The sequence below is a fragment of the Rhipicephalus microplus genome, chromosome 9 (genome assembly GCF_043290135.1).
Source record: "Rhipicephalus microplus isolate Deutch F79 chromosome 9, USDA_Rmic, whole genome shotgun sequence".
Lineage (NCBI taxonomy): Eukaryota > Metazoa > Arthropoda > Arachnida > Ixodida > Ixodidae > Rhipicephalus > Rhipicephalus microplus.
In genome coordinates, this window is record NC_134708.1 from 53,138,619 (window position 1) to 53,156,757 (window position 18,139).

Consider the following 18,139-nt stretch of genomic DNA (forward strand, 5'->3'; position numbering starts at 1 on the left):
TTCACCATCGATTATTATTTTGCTCACTGCCTCTCTCAAAGCCTGCTTAGACTTCGGACCTAATGTCTTTATCAGCCTAATTGGAATGCCATCTGGGCCTGTTGATGTACTACTAGGAACCCTTTTCTCAGCCCTTTCCCACTCTCGTTGTGAAAATGGAGCCATTGCACCACTTGATTCGTCCTTGTCTATTGTGGTGCATAAAGTACTTCTTTGTTGAAATTTTTCTGTCACCCTTGTTCTTATATATTCAATAGCTTCGTCCCCTTCTAGCCTGGCACCTTGGGCTGTAGTTATAAAACTCTGCTCTAGGCTCGTCTCATTTCTTAGGGAGCCCCAGACTTGCACAATAATCGCTTATTAATTGACGATTGCACAAGTATGAACGGTACACGCCGTACTTGTGTACGAACGGTACACAAGTACACGCACGGACACGCCGCGGCCTCTTGCGGCGGCCCCAGTAACTCCCGGAACGCACCATGTTCAAATCAGCCAATGGCGTGATGCTCGGGCCCGTGATGCGATAGCTTTAGAATATAAAGCATCCTTTGTCGAGAGAAGACAAAGCGATTTTGAGCAAACATTGAGAATTCTTTGTAAATTACAGGCCACCGGCTGCTCTGTGATATTTTGCTCGCGTGTTCTCTGGAGCCTCGACCCCCGATCGGCAGCGTTTTCTGACCATGCTCCTAAAGCGTTGCAGGACCCCTTTAAGGGCCCTCATGCGCGTTTATCGATTTGTATATTACGATTCACAAGACGGAAAAAATGCCATTTTTTGTTGACCCCTAGGTTGCGCTTGCGTGTCGACCGCTTCAGTGAGTTCATTTCCTTTACTTTTTTTAAAGACGATAGTCTTTCTTGGGGACCTTCGATGCAGAAATTTTGGTCTGTCTGTACATTTGTCTGTTTGTCCATTCTTAACGGCACTGGGTACTTAAAACGGGCGACCCCATCCGCAGCACCCACCGATGATGCTCAAGGTTTAGCGTTCATACGTGCAATCGTCAATTAATAAGCGTTTATTGTGCAAGTCTGGGGCGCCATAAGAACACGTATATAATCTGCATGTGCATTTTTTTATGTAGAAAATTGACCATTGGCGTCTTGCGTCGGAGGCGTCGACACGGTGAGGTGGTGCAATACCAGGTTCACGCCCACAACGACGCAGATTGACGTGCGTTTTCCGTTATGCTTACCTTAGGTTATTATTGTCATCATCATTCGAGGATCCCCTCACACCACGCGTAAGAAGCACGCCGTGGGTTAGTTGGCGCCTCCTCTCGACTCTCTGGGTGCTTGATAACAATTGGAGACGGTGTTTGTTTGTACACTAATTGTAGTAATTAAAAGGCTCTATGCCTTCTCTATCCGCATTATTATTATTTTTTTATGCTGCCCTCTTCGGTTGTGGCTGTGCAATCATAGAATAAGAGGCTCCGAGATCAAAAGGCGCGCGGAGACAGTGTTTCGCGACGTTGCCGTTAGGGCGACGAGTCGTGGCACCGAGAAAAAAGCCGATTAGTGGTGTTGGTTTCGAATGAATACGTTAAACGTTGGCTAATTATTTATTGGTAATTAATCACCGGAGGTCACTTGAATATTACACTAAGCTAAATTTGTTGCATTCATGAAGTTATTGCATTCATGAAGGCGTGCGCGGACCCTACTGCAGCATTTCGTGACATCGCCGCTAGGAGAACGTGCCGTGGCTCCGGGAAAAAAGGCAGATTGGTGGTGTTGGTTTCCGATAAACACCTTAAATGTTGGCTAATCAATTATTGCTAACTAAGCACCGGAGGTGAACTGGCGAATACCCCGGTCTTCTAAGTTCGTTGCATTTCTCGTTACATATACGAACGTCTTTTGTGTAGTTTTTTTTTCTTTCTCCAAGGCATGGCATGACTTAGCTGAAGTACCTTGTAACATCAGGTGACGCACACAATCACCCCGAAGCACAAAAGGAGGACTCGGGCATTTAAAATGGATAAAAGATACTTTATTACTTTTTTTATTTCTTGCACAAAAAAGGGAGTAAAGAAGAAGCGTGGTTACAAAACTTCGGCACATTCGCACCCAAGAGCTACTTCTCTGCTCTGTTCCAAACCTCGTATAAAATACTTGTGATGCTACTACAATCAGCTGGCTGCACGAATGAAGCCTCGTATCGGTGGACCCACATTGCAATGGAAAAAGATGCATCCTCGATGATATTGAAGAAAAGGTGGCACAAAAGAAAAAGTTTTGTTCGTGCAAAAACAAAAACAGTTCCACCTGCACTCGTGACGGTAACGGCGTTACGAGAAGCGATACAAAAATAAACAAAAACAAGCACATCATAGACGTACGATGAAACGCGCATGACATGCAAGAGAAGCGGTGTGGCACGCCACAAACTGCTTTCGTCTTGCTTATGACAATGAGTTCAGTGAGAAAAGCTGCATATATAAAATACTATCGTATTCCTCTCTTCAAGAAATGCAAAAATAAAAAAACACGGCTCCACCGCGCGTTACGCGAAAAAAAAAAAGGATACAGTAACTTTCACACACAAACACAGCCGTACACACGCATGTACGTTTGGCTAAGCGAAAAAGAATACTGTCACAGCGTGAATACAGACATATAAAATATTTTTGTTTGTATTTCTCGTCTCGGGCACCACGAGATCGTCGCGAAGTTCTAGAGCACACATGCGTCGAACGGCCAGCTGTAGGCTTGAAACGTTTGCGCATAGTTTAGAGTTGCTAAACACCTTTTTTTGAAGAGTTTCTTGCTGAGAAACTGCTCCAACTCAATCTTCTAGGTGAAAGTCTGTCGCTAGAACTCTAAATAGGCAAAAAAAATTATAACGAAACTTTAGGCTTAGCGCTCTCTCTAAGCCTAACTATCGAGAACCGTCCTTAACAAGAGTCGAGACAAGCGTACTTTTTATCCATGCGTTAGTTTGTTCCTGAACACATATTCCTTCGTAGCAGCTAGCTCTACTTGTCAATCTACTTTAATGCTATCCAGCTGCTTGCTTCAAGCTTTGAACTCTGCAATGACCTTCCACCGCTCACTGAAGACGGATGTGAAACTTCACGGCCAGCTCGTGGCGTTTTGGTTGATGCGCAATATGATAAGGCACAAACAAGGCATTTTTTTAAATGGCAGCTTCATGTTCCTGTGAGCAAGTGTACAATGTCATACAACGTGTTGTCTTCTTTACGAGGGACGTTACGCACACAATGCTCGCCCACGCAGGCGAAATGCGCTAGAAATGTCAGTCACGGACTCGAAGAGAGCATCTCGTGAAAAGAAACCACGCGTCGGTACCTCCGTAGTTATGCCATTTGAAAGTGACGCTTAACAAAACGAAAGCACCATCAAAGCTCGATCGTTTATTCTCTGAGGTGCGTTGATAACGTCGACCCCATGATCCGACTTTAAGTTGCGCCTTTAGAGCCGGTGACGTGACACACTTGAGAGAAAAAAATTAAGTTCCATTGAGGCCGTCGGTGCAATATACTTTGGGGTAGCTGGCATACAGCACAACACGTCAAGTGTCTCCCAGTGTTTCGAGATGCAACGCCAAGTCGCAAAGGCCTCTTGAACAAGGTTAAACGAGCACTCTTACAGCACGGTGACACTGAAAAACTAAGCATGGGCTGAATTCCCCCGGACGTTCGCCTTTTTTTTTTGTAGCTTTGTTTCTCAACATACTGCCTCATTATTATCAGGGTGTTGGCTTGACAGTAGTGCAGAGTTCAAATTAGCGAAAGAGAGCGGAAAAAAAAAACTAAATCGGTTGTGGGGTAACGGTTCGTTGCTGGGTCGGAGGTCATGGAAGCTTGGTGGGTGGTCCTCTCGCCCCGTCGCCATTGCCAAAAAAAAAAGGGGTCGACGAGGGGGTGAGTGGGTCCGCCACGCCATTCTTCTTCATCTCCGACCGCTTCTCTTCCGCCGCTTGGCCCCAGCTAAAAAAAAAAAGTTGGTTCCGGCAACAACGCCTCGATTGATCCGCTGGCTCGACCGTGGAGGACGGGAGCCACGGAAAAGCGCCCGTGGCGCCGCCTCACGGGTCGTGGGCGAAGTCGTTCTTGGGGTAGACCTGTGTTCGGGTGACGCGCACGTCTCCAGCCACCTTGCCGATCGACTGGAACACCGGGTCCAGCAGGGTCCGCACAAGGCCGCCCCACACCTGCGCACGGATAGAAAGGAGTCACGAAATGAGTGTTGATCCTTAACTTCAATGAGCAACGAGATTATATGGCTTTGTCACGGACGGCTATTTTCGGCGACACCGCGTCACGGCAATTAACGGGCGCCGTACTCCCCGACTGACCGTGAGAAACGGCGGCACATGAAAGGGAAGCGATAAGTGCAAAATGGGGTGCTCTCCTTAGAACGTCGCCGCCGACAGTTAATCCTTTTGTAACTGTGGCGACGTCTGCAAGGTCGTAGAAGGCCGCGGTATACCCCGTACAAGGATTAGACTACAAGACGCCCGACTGAGAGCTAAGTGGTTGACCGTTCCCACGGAGAAAAGCGTGGGAAACGCTCCGGTGGCCAAGCCGTATGACAACAACCCGACAGGTTGCCACTCTCGCTAGTTGCGGGCCCTCTCCCTATTAAAAAGGGGTGGGGTCAAAATATTTTTGGGGCGGAGTTTCCCCTCAATTAAACGCGCATGATTGGACCCAGGTAGAGGTATCTTGTCCCAAGGAAGAGAGCGAGGAGACACGAGGGGGATTTAAGCGCAGGATTTTGCCCTGCTAGGCAGACTAGTCGCTGACCAACATGGTGTAGAAACAGATCAACAAGCATCTCTTCTAGAAGTTTTTAGTGTGGCTCTGTATCGGCTGGCCACCTAAACTTAGCCGTTCGTCTAGTTGTGACACGATATCAACGTCTGCAACGTAGACATCGGGACTTCGCCTCGAGTTAGCTCAACCTGCTCGAAGTCACCTGCAAGCACTAGCCTCCCGGAGCCACCAGCGTTGCAACACCGCCGACATCGCAGTCGTGCCAGAACTCTCTTCGACTTCTCGCATCCGATCGTCGGGGACGCAACGCGGCCGGTCATCACACGTATGCCTTCACCTGTTTATATCTTCGAACTTTCTATTCCGTAGTTCTATTGTTGTTAGTTTGTGTAGTTTGTGATAGTTCTCTCGCGTAAGCTGATTTATTATTTTGTATATATTTTTTTAGTTGCATCAAGTGTTGATGTACTTTGTTAGTTGTATTGAAGTGTTGTATTATATCCCGTGTGCTGCAATATCACTAGAGTAAAGTTGTTTTGTTTTCTCACGTCTCTGATCTCTTCACTGTCTCTGCTTGCGTGCGGAACGAACCAACCTGCTGTCATTCCCGTCGCCGACTTCGCGCTGGCGACGCTTGAGTGGCAGCTTGTAACAGGCTTGCTTTGTGGGCTTAGGCGCATAAGTGTGCGCATGGTTCCCCTTTATTGAGCGCTAACGCCATTGTGCACTAAAGGCATGCGGACCACTAAAACGTGATTTCCTTTCAAGCTAAGCATTTATCTGGCATGAAACAACCGCTACAGAGTTCTAGGAACACAATTTTAAAAATCCACGTCACCGTCCGGCAAGCTGAAGATGCCGCCCGGGTCCAAGGACTTCGAGCGGTCACCTGAGGCACCACCATCATAATCGACGGGGAGTGGGAAGGGACAAAAGTTAATCCCTTCTTCCCCCACCTCGCGCAGTAAAACTGCCGGACTTTAAATAGAGTTTATTCATTCATTCATTCGACATATTCGCTTCAAGCAACATAGCATGTTTGTGTGCGAGAAGGAAAGTGGGTATACCGTACCCTGTGCACGACGTGCAGGAAGACGTCGAGTACGCGCAACGCGGGTGTCAGCAGCCACACGTGCACGAGCGAGAGCAGGGAGAAGAGGAGTCCCCAGGTGAGGCCGCAGGGCAGCGCCAGCAGGGCCGCCAGAAGGCGGTAGCACCACAGGCGCGTGGTGGAGAACACCAGGTAGGTGAGCTTCCAGGCACCGTCGAAGCCGTGGCTCGCGTCGGGCTCGGCCAGTACGTCTTCGAACACCAGCTGCAACAGAAGGGAACCAAGTTTAGTGTGCACGTGGAAACCACCGAAAGTGGCTCTAATACCACGTAAAGCACGGAAAGGATAGGGCACGTTGGGGAAGAGTTTAAATGGAGGAAGTCAGGAATAACGAGAAGTTACATGCCGGGGCGTAGCCAGGAAATGGCACGCTGAGCTCGTGCCTCTCCCCCCCCCCCCCGAAATTTTTGTTCACCATGACATAGACAGCGAAAAATGACCATTTAGGGGGTCATCATCATCATCATCATCAGCCTGACTACGTCCACTGCAGGACAAAGGCCTCTCCCATGTTCCGCCAGTTAACCCGGTCCTGTGCTTGCTGCTGCCAATTTATACCCGCAAACTTCTTAATCTCATCTGCCCACCTAACCTTCTGTCTCCCCCTAACCCGCTTCCCTTCTCTGGGAATCCAATCAGTTACCCTTAATGACCAGCGGTTATCCTGTCTACGCGCTACATGCCCTGCCCATGTCCATTTCTTCTTCTTGATTTCAGCTATGATATCCTTAACCCCCGTTTGTTCCCTAATCCACTCTGCTCTCTTCTTGTCTCTTAAGGTTACACCTACCATTTTTCTTTCCATTGCTCGCTGCGTCGTCCTCAATTTAAGCTGAACCCTCTTTGTAAGTCTCCAGGTTTCTGCTCCGTAGCTAAGTACCGGCAAGATACAGCTGTTATATACCTTCCTCTTGAGGGATAGTGGCAAACTACCTGTCATAATTTGAGAGTGCTTGCCAAATGTGCTCCACCCCATTCTTATTCTTCTAGTTACTTCAGTCTCGTGGTTCGGCTCTGCGGTTATTACCTGCCCTAAGTAGACATAGTCTTTTACAACTTCAAGTGCACTATTACCTATCTCGAAGCGCTGCTCCTTGCCGAGGTTGTTGTACATTACTTTCGTTTTCTGCAGATTAATTTTAAGACCCACCTTTCTGCTCTCCTTGTCTAGCTCCGTAATCATGAGTTGCAATTCGTCCCCCGAGTTACTCAGCAATGCAATGTCATCGGCGAAGCGCAGGTTACTAAGGTATTCTCCATTGACTCTTATTCCTAACTGTTCCCATTCTAGGCTTCTGAAAACCTCCTGTAAGCACGCGGTAAATAGCATTGGGGAAATTGTGTCCCCCTGCCTTACACCCTTCTTGATTGGTACTCTGTTGCTTTCTTTATGAAGCACTATGGTAGCAGTTGATCCCCTGTAGATTTCTTCCAGAATGTTTATATATACTTCATCTACGCCCTGATTCCGCAGTGTTTGCATGACGGCTGGTATTTCTACTGAATCAAACGCTTTCTCGTAATCTATGAAGGCTATGTATAGGGGTTGGTTATACTCTGAGCATTTCTCTATTACCTGATTGATAGTATGAATGTGGTCAATTGTTGAGTAGCCTGTTCGAAATCCTGCTTGTTCCTTTGGTTGATTGAATTCTAATGTTTTCTTTACTCTGTTAGCAATTACCTTTGTAAATAGCTTGTATACTACAGAGAGCAAGCTGATCGGCCTGTAGTTCTTCAAGTCCTTGTCATCTCCTTTCTTATGTATTAAGATGATGTTAGCGTTCTTCCAAGACTCTGGTACTCTTCCCGTCAGGAGACACCTCGTAAACAGGGTGGCTAGTTTTTCTAACACAATCTGTCCTCCATCTTTCAGCAGATCGGATGTTACCTGATCCTCACCAGCAGCTTTGCCCCTTTGCATGCTCTCCAAAGCTTTCCTGACTTCTTCTATCATTACTGGTGGGGTGTAATCTGGGTTACTGCTAGTTCTTATAGTATTAAGGCCGTGGTTGTCACGGCTACTGTACAGATCTCTGTAAAACTCCTCTGCTATTTTAACTATCCTATCCATATTGGTAGTTATTTTGCCTTCTTTGTCCCTTAGTGCATACATCCGACTTTTGCCTATCCCAAGTTTCCTCTTCAATGCTTTGACACTTCCTCCGTTTTTCAGAGCGTGTTCAATTCTCTCCATGTTATACCTTCTTACATCGCATACCTTACGTCTATTAATCAACTTCGAAAGCTCTGCCAGTTCTATTTTGTCTGTTGTACTTGACACTTTCATGATTTCACGCTTCTTAATTAGGTTCTTCGTTTCCTGGGAAAGCTTGCCAGTGTCTTGTCTAACTACGCTGCCTCCAACTTCCACTGCACACTCCGTAATGGTACTCGTTAGATTATCATTCATTGTATCTACGCTAAGGTTCGTTTCCTCACTAAGAGCCAAGTACCTGTTCTGCAGCGACACTCTGAATTCCTGTACTTTCCCTCTCAGTGCTAGCTGATTGATTGGCTTCTTGCGTATCAGTTTCTGTCGTTCCTTCTTCAAGTCTAGGCGAATTCGAGACCGTACTATTCTATGGTCACTGCATCGTACCTTGCCAATCACTTCCACATCCTGCACGATTCCAGGTTGTGCACTCATTATAAAGTCTATTTCGTTCTTATTTTCGCCATTAGGGCTCCTCCATGTCCACTTGCGGTTTTCTCGTTTTCGGTAGAAGGTATTCAAAATCCGTAAATTATTGCGTTCTGCGAATTCTACTAGTAGCTCTCCTCTGGCGTTTCTAGTACCGATGCCATAATCTCCTACTGCCTGGTCTCCAGCCTGCTTCTTCCCTACCTTTGCATTAAAGTCGCCCATCACTATAGTATACTGTGTTTTTACCTTACTCATTGCCGATTCCACGTCTTCATAGAAGCTTTCAACTGAAGCGTCATCATGGCTGGATGTAGGCGCGTAAGCCTGTACTACCTTCATCTTGTATCTTTTATTCAGTTTAATTACGATACCTACCACCCTTTCATTAATGCTATAGTATTCCTCTATGTTGCCAGCTATGTTTCTGTGAATTAGGAACCCCACTCCCAGTTCTCTTCTGTCTGCCAAGCCCCTGTAGCAAAGGACGTGCCCATTCTGTAGCACCGTATAGGCCTCATCTGTCCTCCTAACCTCACTGAGCCCTATTATATCCCATTTAACACCCTCTAGCTCCTCGAACAGTACAGCTAGACTTCCCTCACTAGATAAGGTTCTAGCATTAAACGTTGCCAAGTTCAGGTTCCAATGGCGGCCTGTCCGGATCCAGAGATTCTTAGCACCCTCTGCTGCGTTGCAGATCTGACCGCCGCCATGGTCAGTTGCTTCGCAGCTGCTGGGGACTGAGGGCCGTGAGTTATTTGACGTAAGCATGTGGGAGGTAGTGGCCAGATACTGCACCAGGGTGGCCAATCCTTCTCTGGTGAGGGAGTGCGTTCTCGGCGGTGTTTGCCGGTGAGGCCGCACCCCAGGCCTCTTAATGCAGTTCCATCAACACGCGGATTTTTTTTTTTTTTAATCCGGTTGGGAACTGCGCGGTACCGGGATTTGAACCACGGACCTCTTGCATGCGAGGCGGATGCTCTAACCACTATGCCATCGCCGCAACGCTATATATATATATATATATATATATATATATATATATATATATATATTTAGGGGGTGCCCTTCCCAAAATAATGGAGGTGCCACCCCCTCCCCAAAAACATTTCTCGGTACGGCCCTGGTTAAATGGTAAGCTCTGTACTACTGGAAGGGAAAGACGGGCGATAGAAGGCGAGAGATGGATCTATCTATCTATCTATCTGTCTATCTATCTATCTATCTATCTATCTATCTATCTATCTATCTATCTATCTATCTATCTATCTATCTATCTATCTATCTATCTATCTATCTCTGATAAAGGCAACCGGAAATAATAAACACGATGTGATGTGATCGTGCATTGCAAGGATATGAATGCCAAGAACGGGATATTAAAGTAAGGCAACCGAGTCCGCACATGCCGACAATATGGAACGCGGTTAGCATTTCTGTTACGCCAGCCTGACCATGCGACGGCTTCCGTACGATCTGAATGGTCTCCTTTGCCCAGCAGCTCCCGTCAATCGGAAATATATCACAATGTTCAATTAGCTCCCTTATCGTAGCACAATTGAAACCAAACAGCGACGTCCGCGAAATGGAGGACGCCAGCGCCACTCCCTGCAGCATTGACAATACGGGGAAGCTGTTGACACCCAGACAGGAGTAAAAAAAGGATCCTTATTGTTCCGTTACACAATTCTCGCGCGTGCCTTTGATGTAACACTTCTTCAGAAGCGCGAACACAATGTACCACCTTTATTGGCGTAATGCACGGGAGCCCCGGTCATCATCACCAACCTCCCTCGGTTTGCCACGAGGCGAAAAAAGAAGCGGCTCCCCCTTTCTGTACAATCATCTAGGTCACGCGGGGCACGTCATCGCACCCTACAGGGCGCGAACACCCGAGAAGAAATGCTATAAGTCTTTGCATCGCGAGAAAAAAAAAGGAGACTGGCGTCTGTCGGGGAAAGCGCCGAAAGGCGATGGCAGATGACGACGACGCGGAAGAAATGATACCCTTTTCAAACGGAGAAAGAGAGAGCGAATGATCCCGAGCCAGACCGACCAAATCGACAAGACCGGGACGACTGCCGAGTCTCCGGCTGTCCGATCGCAAATAAAAGCGATAGACGTGCTCTTTTTGCGCGCAGTCGGCGAGCTCGCTCGAATCGGCGAGCTGTAAGGGCGGCGGCGAGCCCCTTTCTTGGGTCCAAAGTGATGGCATATAGTCGCGCAGAGGGGGGGGGGGGAGCAGAGACGACGAGCTTGGACAAAGGCGGGTCTTTCTTATGCGCGACTCGTGTACCGCTTAACAAGAACGAACGGAATACAGGGTTCCCCCCAACGCCCTTCTTCACCCTACTGCAACTGCTTATCTGGAGCTACAAAGACCGCCACCACACCGCCACAACATCGCCGCTCCCTCGAGAGAGTGAGGAACGTTCAAAGGCTTCCCGCCGCCGCACGCAGTGGCACCAGCAGCCAAGCCAGCTGAGTTTCGGGTTGAAAGAAGGGGGGGCCCGCCTCGGGAATGCGAGGTCGGCCTCCTAAAAAACTTCTTCGAGGGCGGAAGCCGAGGCTTCTCTCTCGACGCCCTGTCTTCCGCCGTCGCAGTACGCCGTCACCATCCCCTCCCTCACCACGTGCTTGTGGAAGGCGACGTGTCTGCTGAACGTCAAGTGAGGAAGACCGCGATGACGGCAAGAAAGAGAAAGCAGCATGCGCACGAGGGCGTGAAGGGAGGCCCCCGCGTTTAGGAGCGGCAAGCCGACGGCTTCTAGATGTTTGGCCGCCCGTGGATGCCGAGCGTGCATTGTTACATGGGCTGTTACATCTCTCTGTCGTTTGGCAGCAGCTAAGTGTCCCGAAAGAAAAGTCCCGAAACGAAACGTCAACGCGGGGGTTGCTTTCTCTTTGACAGGGACGATGCCGCGATGCGCCAGGAATGTTACGGCGGGTTCTACTTCCGCAGTGCGATGAATAGAGAGGCTTCAACGGAGAAGACAAGATTGATAAATTGATATATTTGAGCGGCCGAAGATGACTCGTTCGCCTCCATGCAACGTATATAAGCGCTGCTAATCTGTCGCCAAGCTAACCTCCCGAACTGTTCTGCTCAAGCAGCGATGGAAAAGAGGACACCGCACACGACGTCACAGATTTCGGAGTTGACCCACCGGTGTAAAGCAAAAACCATCCGAGATGAGTGATTGCGACATCTGCTATGCGTAGTCACACATACGTGCGGTGTATGTAAGCGGAAGTTGGTCGGTAAAGTATGTGCTCCGAACCCTCCCTCGCGCCGCACACCTTACAGCAGCTCTAAATTAACAGCCGAATTTTGTTTCACACAAAAAGTAGGTGACACTCGCATGAACCATGCTCAATCTTCCAAAGTTTGCTCAACGGTATACACATGCTACGCATTCCGACTTCTATCTCTCACCCTTCTTACGTCCAATGGAAAACTTACGCCTCTGCGACAGATCGTACAACTCTAGTTCACTAAAGAAACGTCAACGCAGCGACGTCACAGATGTCACCACGATAGTTCTTGGGATGATGCATAACAAAAGCAACGCTTTGTTTAAATCTAGCCATATGTTCATTTTTCTCCGGTGGTCTCTTTGTATCGCTGTCCAGAAGCCGAAGCTTAATGGCGCTGCATCTTAATTTGAGTTAGAGCCAATCGGTACTCCATGATAACCTGCAATTTTTTTTAGAAAACAGACGAATTGCGCCCGTCCATGTTTCGTATGTTGTCTAAAAATATTTGCGCAAAGAGTAGGTACGCCGCATCAGAAAATAGAGCACCTTGTAGTCCATGTGTGCATCAGGGTAAATATTCCGTGGCCCTCGCCTCCATGGCTACTTTAGATCAGCTAAAGTAAAGATTACGATTAGAATGCTTCTTAGTGACAAGAAACAGCCCGCAGGGGAGCACGATTAGACGCGGTAAGTATGTATACCGCACACCAGTCAAGAGCTGTAGGTCAGAACGGAGGAGACGCAGACATGTACAGACCTTGGCCTCGAACGATTGCCAGAACGCGGCCTCGGGAAACGTCAACGCCCCGGCCGACGTCGGGCCGTACATACATACACAAGGGGAACCCAGAACCTCCTCGAGTAAATACACAGGACCTTGCACTTTCTTCCACCACGAGTATTTATATAGGATCGTGTATATGTTATCTTTACGTGCCATTGTCCTTTCTGGCACGGCCCCCGGGAGATTAGGCCGCCGGCGTCCCACCGTGTCGAAGTCCTTGTTGACGGCGACCCCGAAAGGCCCTTTCCTTGTCCCGTTTGCATACGGTACGGTATACATGTACGTGTGTACAGCGTTGTCGGTCGGCGACAGTCTGGTCCTTTGAAAGCGCGTGATGAATGCCAGGATTGGACGTTTCCGGTTGAGCAAGCGCTGGAAGGAAGTCATGTAAACAAGCTGCAGCTCTTAAGACTGTGGACCACAGACGCAATGTGCTGTTGGGGGCATCTGCAATCTTTAGGTGTCATTTTTGCAGGGATGTGACGGCCCCACTATCGTTTTTTTTTTTACATACACGGCCAGAGCAAATGTTTCTGTGCTATCGCGGGGATGCCAGTGTCGAGAGTCCATAGTAATTTTACAGCACAGATGCATTTCTATGCATGGCGCTACTAAATGAATCATCATATCTCTTCCGATGTGAACAGCTTAGCCAAAACTCATACCGCGTTTAAGTTCGTTCCGGTAGGGTGCTTTGGTGGGGAAGCAAATCGTGAAGATGAAACGCTGGTAAAAACGTGTGTGGACCTGCATTCCGTCGTCTTTTCGTGAGTCATATTACTTCGGGCTTTACGTGGCTTCTTGGAGCAACAGTTTGACGAGGCGTTGTTTACATTTTACTCCCGAGCAGATCCACTCGAAGTGCTTGTAGCCAAGTTGAACGCTCCAAGTGGGACGCTTTCGAGTCGCTGACGAGCCAAGCGTTTATCGTTATCTCCAACGATAAAGCGGCGCAGCTACACGCTCACTAGTGAAAGTACGTAGGTGACACGACATTCTCGGACAAGCCAAGTGTCGTTGTTTTCCTCCAAGTCACCAACAACGATACGACCGCCTCAGCCTATGCGTAAGATACGAAAGTATACCACTTCCCGAATTCAGGGGGCGTATTCTGTCACGTGACCTATCGGATCTGCCGTCGAACCGGGATCGAGGATGAAGATCACGTGGTGCTTCCGTATCAACAGTGTTACCGCCAAAGGACAAACGACTTCACGCGAGCTGCAGGGTTAGACGTCCCTGTTAGGAACATTATGGTGAAAGCTTATGCCACCCGCCGTGGTGGTCGACTGGTTATGGCGCTTGACTGCTCAGCCGAAGGTCGCGGGCCCAGTGTCGGCCACAGTGGTCACATTTTTGACGGAGACGACAATGCCTACATGTGCATATTCAAGAACCCCAGGTGGTTGAAATTCCCAAAGCCCTCCACTGCCATCGTTATTATTATTATTATTATTATTATTATTATTATTATTATTATTATTATTGAATGCTTATGGCAGCGCACATCACATAAAAGTTGGATTATGTTTGCCTAATCTACATAAGATTAGGCAAACATGTCATCTTTGTTTTTTTACGTGGGCTGCCAATAGCTGTACTGACTAGACAACTAACTAGCCCACAGGTAAGTCTTGATCAAGCTGTAACGAAAATGTTAGTGGAGATGGGAAGGAAGGAGACACATCCTTGAACGTGCATCTGAAGCACTGCGCTCGAATGTTTTCTGTTCTTCAGTATTTCACAATCGTTCTACGCACGTCACGACAGCAGTGGCACACAGGACCCGTGCCCGGTGTCCGAACTTTCGCGTCCAACGGACGATTTCCGCGTGGCCGCTTCTCCGCTCTGTTAATAGTTCCTGGGCTGTTCGGCCTTTGGAGAAACCGATGTCAGGCCATAGCTGCCAATTGCCGCCGGCATGCTTTGTGGTCGATACTGGGGAGAATGAGACGAGAGATCCTCGTGTTCCTCTCTGAGGAGCTTTTCTTCCTCGGGGAGCACGAGTTTCTGAGGCATTGGTCGTGCACCCTTTCGTCAAGGTGGAACACGAAAGGATACAACTCATTTTTCGACCGGCTTGGTGCTAAGCAGCGCCCGTTGAGTTGTTTTATATTTCATTTGTTACAAATCGTGTTTAATTGCATCTATTGTATCGTTATACCATTGTATCATGATATCGTATTTATTTCTTGTGTACATGTATGCCACCATTGTCATGTATATTAGAGCAAATGTCTTCACTGTAATGTAGTGATGTTGGTCGTGATACATAGATGTGCCGAAGTGTATGTGCCCTGTTACTGGAATGGTATGAAGCTTTTGTGTTCTGTACATACTGTAAATAATTTTTTTTCTAAGCAGGTCTGAGCCTGTGAGAGCCTCAAGAAGGACAAAGTCATCAGGCTTGACAAAACCAACACAAAATGTTTAAGGTGTAAAGAAACAAAAATTCTCAGGAAAAAAGTACTTTTAAAAAGTTGACCGCACACGGTAAAACCCCCTTAATCACGAACAAAACACAAGATGAGTTAATTAACGCTGGTGAGCGGCGGAGCGGGCAAAGGTGCGAGTTCAGTCTCAGCAACCACGCAAAGGCTCGACTCTTGGAGCTGACGCGAGTCAGTTGCTTGCACCAAAGAAACGCTGGCGACTGGGCGACGCGTCGATAAGCCAGGGACCACCTGGCCAGGCAGCTGGACGTGCAGCCCGAGCCCGTATCCCGACTGCTGCTGCTCGCCTGTTCACTCTTAAGTCTGCGGGCTGGAGTTGGCGCACAATGGTTCACGTCTTGCCACAAAGGAACACGAAGGCAGGAGGACCCGGACAGTTGAAGTCTTCGTGGCTCGGGTCCGTAGCCCGACGGCCCATCTTCAGCGCCCGGTCCGGCGAAAGCCTTCCGCTCGCCGCGTCCTCTTCGAACTCTCCTGTTCTTCGTCGGCTTAGGATCTCTCCAACTCTGGCCCACTTGTCCCGTTCTAATTGGCCATGCTGAAGTTTCGTGGTGCCCAGCCATTGGGCCCTGGAATCTCCGTGGTCGTTGGCCATTGGTTCTCTTTTATTCTATTTTGTTCACTTCGCGCCGCGCGCCCTCGTGCCTGACGCTCTTCAACGTCGTCGTTCTCTTTTGAGCAGCACCGCACGTGCACTCCGCCAGGTCTGGCTCTACGCGCGCTTTCTCAAAGGCGCGAACTTCAAAAGCGCACCACACTAATCACACTCCCCACAACCCCGAAAAAAAAATTCTGCCTACGCACCTGCATGACAGTGAACATCTTCGTAGTCATAGACCGCAATTGAGTATAAGCTAGGCCACACGGGCGCGCGCTTCTTTTGCACGGCGAAAACTGATATCAGCCTCAGCCTGCGCAAAATAGTGAAACGAAAGCGCAACAGCAGAATATGGAGCGGACCCGATGCGAGCCTCCGAAAGCGTGGTTTGCACCTTCGAAAAAACAACTAATAATAATAAACTCAAACAAAACAGATGCGTGTTTACAGACGCTGCCGGTTGGTGCTCCCTCGGAAACGGGTTGAGCTCTTAAATTTTGCCTCGGCAGCGGGTGGTGGCGGTTGGGCGTAAACAAATGCCGCACGACCCGTCGAAGAAGAGTGCGAGGACTTTTTTAGAGGATGCATACAGAAAAGGAGGATGAATGAAGGGGCTGACGGGCTTAAAAATATCTTCTTCGCAGTGGCCAGGGTGTATCACGGAGGCAAACAAACACTCGGTCCGGTATCCGTGCAAGGGTGAGGCGCTTGCGTTAGCGATACGTCACGAACACGGCGAGCGTCGAGAATCTGTGAATTTTCAAACCGAGACAGGCTCTCAAACACGTATCAGCGTTACCCCCTTTTTTTAGTTATTATCATTACATAAGCACTCCCGCGGTTGCTGGATCTTCTACACGTTTTCACGTAAGCACCTCTGATATTGGATTGGATTGGATAAACTTTTATTTGGTCCTCCAAAACACAGATCACTGGGTTCCGGCCAGCTCCCACGTGGGGACTGAGATGCCAAGCTCCTCAGCCGCCTCGCGGGCTTGGTGGACAGCCCAGAGCTGATCTGCCAAGGATGAGCTGCGGATTGCCGCCTCCCATCTGGCAGAGGTGATGTTCGATATATGAGCGAATTTGGTGCACTGCCAGAGCATGTGTTCTAATGAAGCTAGTTACCCACAATGTGGACAAAGATTACTTGGGTATAGGTCAAGGGTACATGATGTGTAACATTTTCAAAGTAGGGTACATCCGCGTTCGCAAAAGCCTTAATGTAAGTGCTTGGGGTCGAGTTACATTTTTGTGAGGAGCACCTCTGATACTGACGATGTTATCATCCCCCGAAATGAGAAGTGCATACGCGAAAGATATATAAAGAATACGGCGAACGTCGAGACCCCGGTGAGTGAATTTTGAACGTACAACAAGCTCTCACGCATATGTTAGCGCGACACTTTTTTTTGTAATTATTATCATTACATAAGCACCTGAGGCGCCATTGGTATCCTGGTCCTCAACAAAAACACATGCGTGCGCAAGCGACATGCCAAGAACTAACTCGGCGAGCATTGAGGGCCGTGACGTGAAATGCGTTCTTAGTGTACACGTCACGCACTGGCGAGAAACGTACGACAAGCTCGCAAACAAATATAACCAAGGCACGTTCGTTTTCATTATACCAACGCGAGAGGCAGTAGAAACGTACTATACACTTCCTGGAACGGCGTCGAGAAGTCTTCAGCTCTCTTTGGTTTTGGTGATAAAATATGGTCGAAAGCCAAGTGAGTGCACCATGGAGCGTGGGGATATCGCATATATGATGTTTCCGTTGAAACAAATTTGACAGCAGAGAGGCAGAGCCAAGACGTTTACAGAAACAGTCTGGATAAGCGTTTCACCAACTGTAAAGGCAATCTTCTGCCCCGTGTGCATAAGTCTCAAGGAGTCACAGGAGTCCCGCATTAAGTACCCGTTCGCGCTTCTTGACTCGTCTCATGCAAGTTCTAAACCCGCTTCACAATTGATAAGAAAATTAAAATATGAACGACGAAGCAATGACAAGTTGCTGTAAATGGCCTGCCTTTATAGTTTGCGTCTTACAGAGAGTAAAGATGGGAGTAAATGGCCCCTGGAATGCCCATAATGACAATGACAGTCCAGGCTTGGCAGTAAAAGTACTGTTTTCTTACTGGATAGTTACGGCACCACAGTTTCAATGCGAGAGGGGACTTTCCATTGCGTCCAGGAAAAAAAAAACCGTAGAAATGGTAATGTTTCGGTATTCTGTTGTAACGCGAGGGTCGTTTAGGTAGCAAATATCTAACAAAAAATCTCTCATTACATTTGAGTAAATATGGTAAGTGGCAGACTTTGCATTTCTTCCCCCCCCCTCTGTGATAAGTGGCAGTCCCCCCCCCCCTTTCTAATCACGTGAGGGGAGGGGGTGGCCTTGTGCAAACATATGCGCATGCGCACGTTGTGTGGTGTTGCCAGTTAAGCGCGTTCCCATAGAGTTTCCTAAAATTAACTAGAGGAGACTCTGTCGCTGCGATCGTTCAGCGACTATGGGAATGATGGGTAGTAGA

General features: G+C 48.3%; 1 protein-coding gene across 1 annotated transcript in view; it reads right to left on the minus strand.

Annotated features, from left to right (window-relative positions):
• Positions 1-1,980: 1,980 nt before the first annotated feature.
• LOC119163836 (uncharacterized) overlaps positions 1,981-18,139 on the minus strand; it is a 151,444-nt gene continuing 135,285 nt past the window's right edge. Inside the window, exons 3-4 of the mRNA XM_075873663.1 lie at positions 5,824-6,066; positions 1,981-4,186 (exon numbers count right to left, since the gene is read on the minus strand). Of these exons, the coding sequence (XP_075729778.1) occupies positions 4,061-4,186; positions 5,824-6,066 (369 nt within the window). The 3' untranslated portion in view covers positions 1,981-4,060. The remainder of the gene's footprint in view (positions 4,187-5,823; positions 6,067-18,139) is intronic.